This window comes from Brachyistius frenatus, unplaced genomic scaffold (genome assembly GCF_029030835.1).
Source record: "Brachyistius frenatus isolate BFR_SWC_R1_liver_20210118 unplaced genomic scaffold, ASM2903083v1 Contig_17, whole genome shotgun sequence".
Taxonomy (NCBI): domain Eukaryota; kingdom Metazoa; phylum Chordata; class Actinopteri; family Embiotocidae; genus Brachyistius; species Brachyistius frenatus.
This window is the reverse complement of record NW_027210616.1, coordinates 3,134,586-3,147,026: the sequence shown is the minus strand read 5'-3', so window position 1 is coordinate 3,147,026 and position 12,441 is coordinate 3,134,586. Positions and strand designations below refer to the sequence as shown.

Sequence of the window (12,441 nt, the reverse complement as noted above, 5' to 3'; positions counted from 1 at the left end):
AAATATTTACATGGGATGTGATCTAATATAGTTTTATGTTGAAATGCATCAATGCATTTAATCAGAACAGCTGTGTTGAATACATCACGTATTTTATTGCCTTTTTCCCCCACCTGCATTCTGGGAAGACGCACCCCTAGTCTGCCTTTGATTTGAATTGACCAAGGCAATAAATACTTGCCAATCAAACACAGAGTAGGGCGGGTGTTAGAGGAAAAAAAACAGGGAAAAAAATAAAGTGGACATCTATTGCCTGTTCAGCACATTAGTTGCCATTACCGTGTTGCTCTTAAGCTAAAGCTTGATAACAACACATGCCTGGTATCCAGTAATGTTCAGTTATTTATCACAAACTCCTAGCTTGGAAGGTGCCATTTTTGGTAGTGGAGGGAGAAACATCCATCTGCATTTACATCAAGATGGAGGGCATGTGCAAAAAGAACGCAGTCAGAAAGTAAATAGTTCAATTATTTACATGGAAGCCTACTATTTTTCTTTTGATCGGTTTATGAAAAAGTTTAAACTGCCACTTTACAAACGATTAAAATTGCCTGCTTATTCTGAATGAAGTGTTCACAGGAAGCATTTTTATTCAGTTTGAGCCTTTAAACAGCTTATAATCTGAATTATAAATTTCATGGAAATGTGACTATTAATGGTGAATATGTTTTACATACATTTGAATAAGCTAATTTGCATTGCAGTAAACATACTGTGCCTAAATTAGACTTGCATTCCTGACGCTACAGAAATTGTCAAGAGAAGAGAGATGAGAGGAAAGGATGCAAAAATTTCTGAGGCAAAGTTTGACGCTTGTAATTACTTATAAAGCTGCGACTCATTGAAGCTAAACCCTGATGTCCTGTTCAGTAACAGTAATGATATCTGTTTAAATTTGATGAAATCTACATAGTGGAATTACTGCCTCTGTACCCTTATACACACACATATAAAGCCCCCAGTAAATACCAACAAACCATACAGTTTGATAAGTGTAATTATTTGTCAGGAGGAGTTAAAAACAGATGTCACTGTTGACTCTGTCTTAGGTTAAAAAGTGAAACTGGTATAAAACATGAATAGAGGACCATAAAGCTTTCAAGCTTTCTGTCATCCTGCTCTCTTTCTTGCTTCTGTCTACCAGGTCACAGCTCAAAGAGCATGCTAGGATAGAGAGGTCTATAAAGTTAAATGAAAACACAACTCGCCCCGACACTGATGCTTTAGAAAGTAAATATATATCGGACTGGACTGAATTTTGCCCATTTCATTCCTGTTAAATGCAGAGAATGCTGTACAGAGCCACCAACAACATAACAATTAAGCACATTTTCTCATAGCTACAGAGGGCAAGAAACAGCTAACAGACTTATACAACAGGGGTAATTATGCAGCTCACTTTCCTTAAGCCTAATTGGTTCTATTGGGACACAGTGCCTACAATCATGACATACACTACAAATTCTGTACGTTTTTTTGTTTTACAAAACTGCTTGCCTGGACTTTTTGCAAATGAGGTTGCCAGCTGTGTATCATTTGGACAAAGACTTGTCATAGTTGCATATTTCAAGGAAAAGCCCAAGTAGTGTAATGGGATCATTAAAAGTCCATTTAGCCAAACCACCACAGAGACTTGGGGGGGGGGGAGAGAGAGAGAGAGAGAGAGAGAGAGAGAGATGACAAGACGGATATTATTTCTATGCAGATAGTGTCCTGCTTTACTTCTAAAGTGATTTCCCCTTGCTCCATCTGGCACTGGAGTCATGATTAAAGTGATGTGAGAGTTTTTTTGCTGGGAGATTGGTTTCAGTGGACAATAGATTGACTGAAGAGGATGCTACTGGAGCCCATTCAAAAGAATCTGAGTGTTTCTGTCTATCACAGCCCGGTTAGAATAGAAATGGGGATCCCCAGCCATTCTGGCCCCTCCTTGTGTCAGTCTGAGCGAGCCTGTTGTCAGAAACCCACTCCAATACTGCCTTGACAGCCAGCAGCCTCTCCTCCATCTTGGCTCCAACTGTGCCTGTATCTATCTGAATGCATCCGTTTATCAATAGACTCTTATTCTTCTCCAGGACAGGCATAACCAGCCAAATCCACATAAGCTCATTATTAGAGGTAGAACAGAACTCCTGGCTTGAGAGCAGCCTGTTGTTTTGCTTCCAACTGCAGCTCATGCATAACTCAGATGGGTGCTGCCCAGTCTTTCTAAGACGGCTGCTGCTAAGCAGGCCTAACAAGAGAGTCAGATACAGTAGCAAGACAGACCGAATACACTGAGGACTTGAACAATCAAGAAATGATGTGTGAGAAGGATTGAGAAAGCAATGAAGACAAAAAAAATTGAAACAAAATTTGACCTCTAAATTGAGATAGAAGATAGACAGTTAAGATACCTCCAATGGTCAGGTGAAAGGATTGACACTAAATTGTTGAAGGCAAGATTAGCCTTCTAATACACAGAAGAGGAATACTGCTGTGCATTAATTTACAACTAATCAACAAGTTACAGATCACAGGTCCTCGATTTTAATCATGGCAAAACTTGAGGGACACGAATAACAAAAAACTCTACCTTAAAAGGTCCATGCTAAGTTGCCAAAGGGGCCAAGGCCACCTGTATTTTTTGAGGCTGCTTAGGTACTTTAATACTGCATGTGCTGCCCGGCACTGCAAATATTTTACCACTCTTGTTGTTGTGAATGCAATATTGCTGAAATCTGGTGGGGCATAAGCATCAGAGCTGGTTATACAAACAAACTGAATGCGCTGATCAAAAACGCGGGGTCTTCGTGCACTGGTCCTACTCTGGAGCTGTTAACAGTTTAGAGAAGAGGAGGAAGCAGACTGGAAAATGTTGTTGCATCCTCCCCAAGATCTAGAAGTAAAATAACAAAAGTATTTCTGTAATGGTTTGTAATGGACATCTACTTCATTTGGCTTAAGGATTTGCATTCCCCTTTAAAAATGCCCTATACCCTAATCTTATCCCTTATCTAACATAGGACTAAATATCTTACGCCCTGACTGATGCCCTTAGGAGCACCAGGCTGTAAGATCATTAAACATCTCAATATTCTAGCATTAAACAAAAAAGCAAGGTGTTTGAAACGACATGAACGTAGTGGTAAAAATATATATATATTTTTGTTTTAATAGAGGAAAGACCAAACAGCCATTAATATTGTTCACGCCTATAAAAATGTGATTTGATGGCAGTCTGATAGTTGTTTAAGATAAGGTATCTTGCATACAAGTAGAAGTACTATCTATATTTCCTGGCAAAAAGGTGAGCAGATGTCACAACAGCCTTGATCATCGTGTTAAATGGACAGGCTGACTGCCCAGTAGACTAACAGGTTTCAACACAGGAAGGAATGGACATCTTTTGTCCTGTTAATGTTGAATTTACAGGACAAAGCATGGACTGTGAATCTGTTTGCAGCCTCTATATTCACAAGGAACATTTGCAATACATCAATAAATGCAGTATGTAAAGACTCCCACCACTCCCAGGTTCCAACTTGGCTTTGAACAAAAGTGTGAAGCCATTCAGGAACCATGTTATTGTCTCTGCTGTAGAATTACCGCTGTTTCGTTGCAGCATCTGAGTGAGAGGGATGGAGATATGAGTATGACAGTAATGTATGTCTGTATGCACAGATGCTTTGTGACAAAGAAGAGGGCCTGTTATCATTTTACATGACCAATCTCTTAGCTTTGTCGTCTCTATGGGTTAAAAACTATCTCGTCTAAAATAAGAACCATAACACAGTATGCTCCAAGCTGGCTCCCCAGCCCTCCTGATGGGCTTAGCATTTATTCAAACTTGAGCTGAGCCAACAGGATGTACCCTATTGAGGTGATATGTCACAAGCTTCCTGTCACCTCATCTATGCTTGTCAGAGAGTGATGTGGTCTGTTAAGGCTAGATCAGTGAGAAGGGCATGTTGAATGAGTGTGGTTGTCAGTTACTGGAGGTAGGTGTAGGTTTTGTTTCTCAAGTGGGCTCTGAGGCCTGGTGTGACAAAAGGCAAAGCACTATGGGGTAGGGCTCTTTTAACAGGTTCAACAAGTGAATGTTTTACAACCATTACAGTTACAGTTACTGTACAGCTTTTATATGTTTCAGCTGCATTATATACAGAAGCTTCAGCAGAAGAGTAAAGCACCTCATCATCAGACATGAACGTCAGTCTGTCTTTTGAAGTCCTGTTACTGCGGCACTTAAAGAGTGACGCTGCTAAAGTGTTAAAAAAAAAAAACAACACTTAGGCTGAGAGAGGCTGTTATAGATGACTCCCCGTCTGGTAGTGACATGTTGTTTGTCATGATCTCACAGTGGGTCTTTGGCCCTGGGAACACGGCATCACCCTCACCAGTGTGATGTTTTTTAATTGCATTAGGACTGCGCCGTGTCAGACCTGCTTTGGTCTGAAAGAAGCATCCATACGTTCACTCACCGGCTATTCGAACTGTGTTTAACTGTGCATTAAGGTAATGTTTGAATAAATGCATTTTCATGTGAAAGTGTCCTAAAAAGAAAAAAATTAAGGCAGGAACAATTTACTGCTGACTAGCTGCACTTGTTTTTAGTTTCCTCGTGCACTTGTCTAACACGCTGTCCCTCGGTCTCTCTCAGGAGGAATTGTCTTCTAACTTATTCGACTCTGTTTTGTTGGTTCACCGCCCACGCAGCTCTACAAATTAGACAAACGCACGCACACACACACACACACACACACACACACACACACACACACACACACACACACACACACACACACACACACACACACACACACACACACACACACACACACACACACACACACACACACACACACACACACACACATATACACCCATGCATCCCCACACACAAAATCTTGCCACAGGGGAAATAAACCTCAGCCACACTGATCTGGCATTAATGGTGAAATCCCATAGAAGGGCTGGATTCTAAAAAGAAAGGGCGAGTGAACTCTTGCACAATATGGAGTCCAGAAGATGAATTTTGCATGTCTCTAAGGAGTCTCTCCACAACCAGTACATTAGCAAAAGAGGAAAGGAAGTAACACCTTGCATGCATTATGCAAGTACTCGCAGATTGCATATTATTCTATTAAAGTCACTCTGTGAAAACATTTTAATATTTTTTGCAGTATAAAAGGTCATTACTTTAATAAATAAAAGTCAACTGGCAGTAATAAATTATCTTGTCCAACAAAGTCTAAAATGCAAAGGACAAAACTCTGAAAGATAATGAGCTTGCCCATACATAATTAAGAGCTGGGACCAAATGAGAATATACTGCTCATTTTGCCTGTATGTTTTATTAATGCTCCTCTATATCTGTCATATCACTGTTATCTATGCTATGAAGTGCTACATTATTCACTACGGTAAATGGAATGAATAGAATTAGATTATCAAGAGACCAAAATTTTAAAGCAGGGGCTTGAGCCTTGAGATAGTTCCTCCACTCTTTTTGTGCCTGAGTGAGTGTTGGACGTGCAGCGCAATGTACCGTTACTAATTTGCACTCTCCAGTAATAAACTATTGCATTTCAGCTGCTAATGTTCGTAACAGTATGTCAAAGACTCTTGAGAACTTCGGAAGTACTGTCCAACAACTTCAATACATCGTTTCTGCTTATCTTGTCTCCCCAGGAACACTTTACACCAGAGTGCAAATTCAAGGAGTCGGTGTTCGAGAACTACTATGTAACATACTCCTCCATGATATACCGGCAGCAACAGTCGGGCAGGGGCTGGTACCTCGGTCTGAACAAGGAAGGAGAAATCATGAAGGGGAATCATGTCAAGAAGAACAAGCCAGCAGCCCACTTCCTTCCCAAACCTCTAAAAGGTAGGCCTGCTCAGATCCTCTTTCACAATTTACTGTTGAGTATGAAGGTTTGTGTTATAGTTTGGTTCGCGAATTAGTTTGTGTAATGTGTTATCCACCCATTTGTTCATAGCTGCTCTCAATGGCTGCACTGAAAGGTGTGAAACAGTCACACGTCATTCAAGGGGCACTGACGTGATATCATTTGAAAATGGGAATAGCGGTGCACATTTTCAGTGCAGTCTTTCCTGGAAGACATTCATTCTGTTGCTCTCAGTTGTTCACATGTAAAATGACAGAAATGGCAACATTGTGTGTGTGTGTGTGTGTGTGTGTGTGTGTGTGTGTGTGTGTGTGTGTGTGTGTGTGTGTGTGTGTGTGTGTGTGTGTGCGTGTGCGTGTGCGTGTGTGTGTGTGCGTGTGGTGGGCCTATCAAACTGTTTAATGATTAATCATGCAGTTTTAACAGAACATATTGGCTGATCAAAAGCAGTGCAAGGCTCAGCATCTGAGAGGAAGTAACTACAGAATTGATTGAGCAACTTCTCTTGACTGTTCAGGTGTTTGTTGGCAAAGGCGTTGTTTTTCTCAATTAGAGACCAGAGAACCACTCAACTGATTAAATTTCCCCATTTTCTTCATATTTAAGGTCCAATGTGAATATTCTTTTACTAAAGACTAAATGAGCTCCTCTCTACATGACTCTCTGACATTGTGCATTCTCAGAGACGTTGGCATGTGCCTATTCAGTAGCTTCATTGAGTTGGTCACACTCCTCTGCAGACATGCAGAATGAGGTCAAGCCATTGTCAGTAACTAAAAGCTGCAGGAACAATATGCTTTAATGCTTTGAACAGTGGCACCCAGGATTTTATTTTTTCCATTAGTAAAGTCATGGGGAACCCCACCCATCCAGGCTGAATGTGTGGTGGTGGGGCTGTGGGGAACAGAGGAAACAGGGAGGGGGAGAGATGGTTCTGTTGTCTGCTGAAAAGGCCACAGTCCTTTCATCTTCAACAAGACACAGATTTACCTCTCAACAGAGACGAGTGAGAGAGTCTGTTTTCTCTTCGGTGTGACAAAAGAAAGAGCACTCAGGTTTTTTTTTTTTTTTTTTTTTGTCTCAGTAAGAAATGAAAGGCTTGCACAGCAAAATACTCAAACAATACGGAAAAGAGGGCAGTTGATTGTTGAGTAGAGTTTATATCTGTCATTTGGCTCTATATATAGTTTCTACTTCTTTTATTGAGCATGCACATTAACATGCCTTCTACTTAAGTAAACTCAATCTAACCATTATACTGACAAACACTCACTGGCTACTTTATCAAACACACCTGTATAATCTAGTGCAATTTATTACAACAGCTCTGCCATGAATTTTATTTTTAAAGAGGTTGGAAATTTTCAATTTGGGGTGCCATTGTCAGAAAAGTAATAACTGTGTTTATTATTGAGGTCATAGTGGGGCATGGTGTTGTACTGGAATGCAATTATATTAAAAGATGATTCCAACATTTTGACGCCTCGTTTTACAGTAATATCAAAAAGAGGCCAGAGAATGTATTCTTCTTACTGGTTCCTTTACTACTGATGACTTAATAAAAATATAATTGCGTTTTAATATTCTTACTTCAAATGATGATACTATATGTTTATAATTATCAGTCCAGTATACTGTATTATAATACAATGTTGTGTTAAGGCTGTATTAAAGTGCTTCTCTACAGAGAAGGTCAGAATAGATCATTCAAATGCTTTCTGTTTAATTTGAGATGGAAATAAAGCGACAAAGCTTTATTTAAAAGATTAAATATTCCTGGCCAGATTCTTCATTTTTTACACCAAAGGCAGATGTAGATGTTGATGTTATCAAATTGTGTGCAAGAATCTTGGTAAAACATGAGGGGTCTCCTTCAGTAATCCTGCTAAATGTTACAGCTTGGAGTTACATTTTTCATTGCCTCTATTTGCCAAAGTATTGCTGCCCCTTCCTGCATCTTTGATTGGAGCTTCTCAAGCCAGCATCTTATTAGGAATCCATATCTGCCCTCTGGGATCACTGTAATAGGTTTTCACTTTCATTTGACAGGCCATCCAAGGGGTCTCAAACACACTTAAGAGCAATAGCTAGAAAATGATTGCCTTACTTCATGCTGAGAGAAATACTGAGAAAGAGAAGAAGTGAATTACAAGGATATATATAGGCTGGATAAGGCGATAATTCTAACAGATACCAAAATGCAAAGCCCATAGCTGCTTTTTGTGCTTTTCATGTAAAAGGAGAAATATAATATTAAGGTCCAGTAGCAAATCCAAATAGAGAGAAACATATCAAACACATACTTTACTTTAAAACACCAACAAACATACATCCTGGATGTATGTCGTGATTCAAAAAGAGCTTTGCATGGGAAAGAGAGAGAGAAAGAAATAGAGGAGAATTTGTTCCAGCAGCTCATAAAGATTCAGAGGCAGCAGTGTTACAGGGCACCAATTAAGAAGCTGTCTCTGCATTGGCGATGGCATCTCTTCCAGGCATTACTCACTACTCCTCTGGTTCCAGTCTGTGAGGCTCAGCCCACAGCCGCTCATTCTGTCTTTCTCTGGATGAAGCAAGTTCAGCTCACGTCATTCAAACCCAAACTGGAAAATCCTCTTAAAATTCTGCCAGAAAGACCTGATAGAAGAGACAAAGATCTGCCTTTATCTGGAGAGTATCTGCCTGCCAAGTGGCGTCTGTCACTGAAACATAGGGTGATTTGTGTGGGGAAATGGAAAAAATTGTCAGTTGTCGGGGATTTATGTTTAAAAATGAAAAGCAGCAATGGTTTTGAGGTGATGCTTTAATCCTGAGGTCAGTTGCCTCCCTTATATTCACACAATACTGTCACAAACAAGACCGGTATCAATCATCAGCAGTTTCCCAGCAAAATCCTGCCAATGATTGATGTGTGTACACAAAGATTGTCTCTGGACTGCTGCTGTACCAAAAAAATGCTGGGCTAAGTGAAGTGTCTGCAGGACTGGGTTTGCTGTTTCAGCCACCAACTCCCTTAGGAGTGAACATCAAATAGCATTCTAGGCAGAAGGATGTTGACAACATCCTGAAACCAAAGACTGTGAACCTCAGATTTCTGATATTTCTTCTGAAAAGGCGTCTGCTGAGATGCAGATTGAGCCGATGCTGCATACACAGCAAAGCTAAAACATTAGCAACTCTTGAATTTATAATGCCAATGCTGTGAATGTTTTTTTTTTTTTTTTTTTCTTCAGCACCGTGTTAGTCTACTGTGATGTCTTGATTCAGCAGTTTTCAGGGGACTATACAGTAGTTATTTGGACAATTACACTATCAACAGTCGTCCATGAGATTTATGAGATTATTTTACAAAATGTTAAATAAACTTGCATTTACTCTGTAGAAAAACACAAAAACTAAACTTACAAACGAATAAATCATCTTCTCACTTGAGAAAACATGAGTTTACCTGCAAATGGCAACAAAAAAGTAGTCGAACAACCTTGTCACACTTTGAGGAGCAATTCAGTCATTATAATGTGCAGTCTTATGGTTAGGCTGCTAAGGGCAGCCGCATTGTCAATTAAGTTTATTAAATGAACAAATGAATAAGGTAATTCGTAAATGTTATATTGCTGATGCTCCAATGTGGATAAAAAAACGTTTGCAGGCTGAAACATGGAGAATATTTTAATTCCAGCCATAACTGAAACTGGTTGATTAGAGGCCCAAACCAACGAGCAGTTCTCTTAGAAAGTTTTCTTGGTCTTTCGAACTTTAACTTGATCTCCTGTTAACTGGTATTTTTTTTTATAATTACGACATGAGGAAGTGGCTTTCTAAAAAAACCTTTCTATCTCCTTATAGCCTTCTCCTGCTTTGTGGGCATTAGTAGTTTTATTTTTTTTAGAGTACTCTGCAGCTTCGTGGAGGATTCTTTTGAGAAGTATTTATGAAACTTTGAAATGTGTATCAACTGGCCTTTCCTGATGATAACTGTGAACAACCCTAATATTCCTTAATCTTTAACTTCATGCTCTTCACAGCTTTTGCATGCTATTTGTTTTCTGTTATTGGCTGTTTACTATCTATAAAATTCACTCTGTCTGATTTGCACTTCTCTTGTGTTTCCACAGTGGCAATGTACAGAGAGCCATCTCTTCACGACTTGACAGAGTTCTCCCGCTCTGGCAGTGGCACACCCACCAAGAGTCGGAGTGCCTCAGCTGTCCTCAACGGAGGCAAAGCCGTGAGCCAGAATGAGTCGACGTAGCCCGGTAGCCAAACCCAGGCCAGGGGCCGAACCACGAAACCTTACCTCTAGCAGAGCGTGAATCCAAGCAGACTTGTTTCTCCGATCAGCGGTTCAGGACTAGCTACTACAACAAACCACACATCAACACCCAGACGCCATCATTAAAAAGCAGTTAGGTATCATCCTGGTCAATCGTCACCAAAACAGCATCGATAGTAGGAAACTAAACAGCACATAGATCATTCTCGACTTAAAGAAACAAATTAAATATTTTGTTTTGGGCTTGAGATTTATTTATTACCTTGGTCACTCTATTTTGATGATGAATGCATACCAGTTAGCTCATCTTTATCTTATTTTGTTCTTATTTAATTTCCTATGGACAATAACTTTTCTTAGGTCATGCAGACACCAAGCACTCGTGCATATGTCAGAAAAGGACAGGAAGTTAGACATGCAGGTGTTCAGGGCAGCTAGTAACGGTGCTGGTCTACGAAGCTGCAGTGGTACAGTACAAGCCCTGATCTCTCTCATCCATGCTTCTGTGAATACAAAGCCTATAAACTCCCTGGTGTGGCACAGTCTAGTGCTACTGGGACTGTGGCCAGCCAGATGGTAGCTCTCCTGCATCCTAGTGCACACGCTCAGAGACTGAGCTCTCTAGCATGGGAAAATGAAGCCTATGTTCAACTGACCTGAAATATAAGGGACAGTGTGGCTCTCTTGCAGTTTTTTTTTTTTTTTTTTTTTTTTCATTTCAGAGATGCCACAGCTGCACCTTGGTTTTTGCTAATTTTCTGAATTAGCTGAGAGATTTTTATTTGATTACTGGTTTTGTTTTTGCCCCCCTCTTGTTCTCTTCCCTTGCCATTGTTCAGTATTTGTATTTTTGTTCATTACTGAAAAGGTTTCCAGCCAACCAAAGACAGAACAAAAGAGTGTCCCTTTAAGCCGCTGAAAACCAAGCCAATATTAAGGCAAAGCTGGATTTTTTTTTTTTATTGTACATTTTTGATGAAAGAAAGCAAAGATTTTGTGGGAAAATAAAGAACAATGGACAAAGGAAGTGATTTTAAAACATTTTGAAGTTGGCAGCGTGCTTGATGTCGTGCTTTTTGCTTATACGCTCGATGACCGAGGTATGAAACGACTTATGTGTCCCCATTCCCTTCTGTTACCGCTGTGTCACAATGTCTCTAGCTCTGGTCCTCGTGATCTGTTTCCTCCCTCTGTGCTTGTGTCATTCTTTGACACCCCCCCCCCCCCCAAAGCCATCCTTTTTTGTCGACTTCTCTTGTCTGATACAGCTCACCATAAGAAAATGGTGAAAGCCCTTTCCCAGGATGCTTGTTATGTGTTTGAGTAACTTATTGTGGTGACAATATTTTCTATATTTAAAAAAGAATACTGTGGACTTTTAGGTGGCTTAACATTTTATAGGACACGTCATATTTGTAAAAGTGAAAACAAAAAAATGACAAAAACATACAAAAATGAACATCTTCCCTTTCTTGCACAGGGCATGTACAAACACAGATATGTACACAAAGGACCCTTTTTGTGGGCTATGTACTCTTCCCTTCAGCTACATAACTTCTTTCTGGTACATGCTTCTGGGAGACTTTCTTTTCTTGGTTTCCTCTGGAGGTGGTTTGTATTAGGTGAACCTATCTGTTGCATGGGAGAAAGCAGGGAAATTCTGGTCTAGAGCTGCATGATGTAGGCTATGTGTATTAACCCATGTTGGATCATGTGTTCCAAACTACCAGGCTAAATCTGATAAAACAACATATACAGGCAGACATTGTGGCTGTCTGATAACTTCCAGTTGTTTATTATTTGTTGTATACACAAAAATGCACTGAATAAAATGTTTATATTAAGATATACTTTTAAAATGTGTCAAACTTTCTTCTTTGTCCAATCATTTGCCTCTTTACTCCACCGAACAGAACAGCCATCGCATTTATAAAGAACACTGGAGGATTGTTAGTTTGACTTAAATTTTAGCTGCCATGATCTGCAACAATTGCTGAATTGGGACTCATCGATGCTGCATTGTAGCTTGAAATGCCTTCACCCATGAGAAACTCCTGAAAACATACTCTTTCCCGGCATCCTCCAATCTGTGGCCACCAATGTGTCATTTAGACGATATCGGCTTTGGTTAAAAAATGATTCAAATCTTTTCTTCCGGGAATCATGTTTGAGCCAAAACACAAGACAATAGCCTCAGGTTCCTTCGTAGTGAAGGCAACTGCAAGCTGTACAAGGTCTTACAAGGTACTTACATGATTAAGTAAGAACGAAAAA

At 39.9% G+C, this 12,441-nt stretch overlaps 1 protein-coding gene across 4 annotated transcripts in view; it reads left to right on the top strand.

The window, feature by feature from the left end:
• The window catches only part of fgf13a (fibroblast growth factor 13a), a 93,897-nt gene extending 81,880 nt beyond the window's left edge, over nucleotides 1-12,017 (top strand). For all 4 annotated transcript variants that reach the window (XM_069694360.1, XM_069694359.1, XM_069694362.1 and 1 more), the window contains 2 exons: nucleotides 5,674-5,872; nucleotides 10,010-12,017. In XM_069694360.1, the coding sequence (XP_069550461.1) occupies nucleotides 5,674-5,872; nucleotides 10,010-10,146 (336 nt within the window). In that variant the 3' untranslated portion in view covers nucleotides 10,147-12,017. The remainder of the gene's footprint in view (nucleotides 1-5,673; nucleotides 5,873-10,009) is intronic.
• The last annotated feature ends 424 nt before the right edge of the window (nucleotides 12,018-12,441 follow it).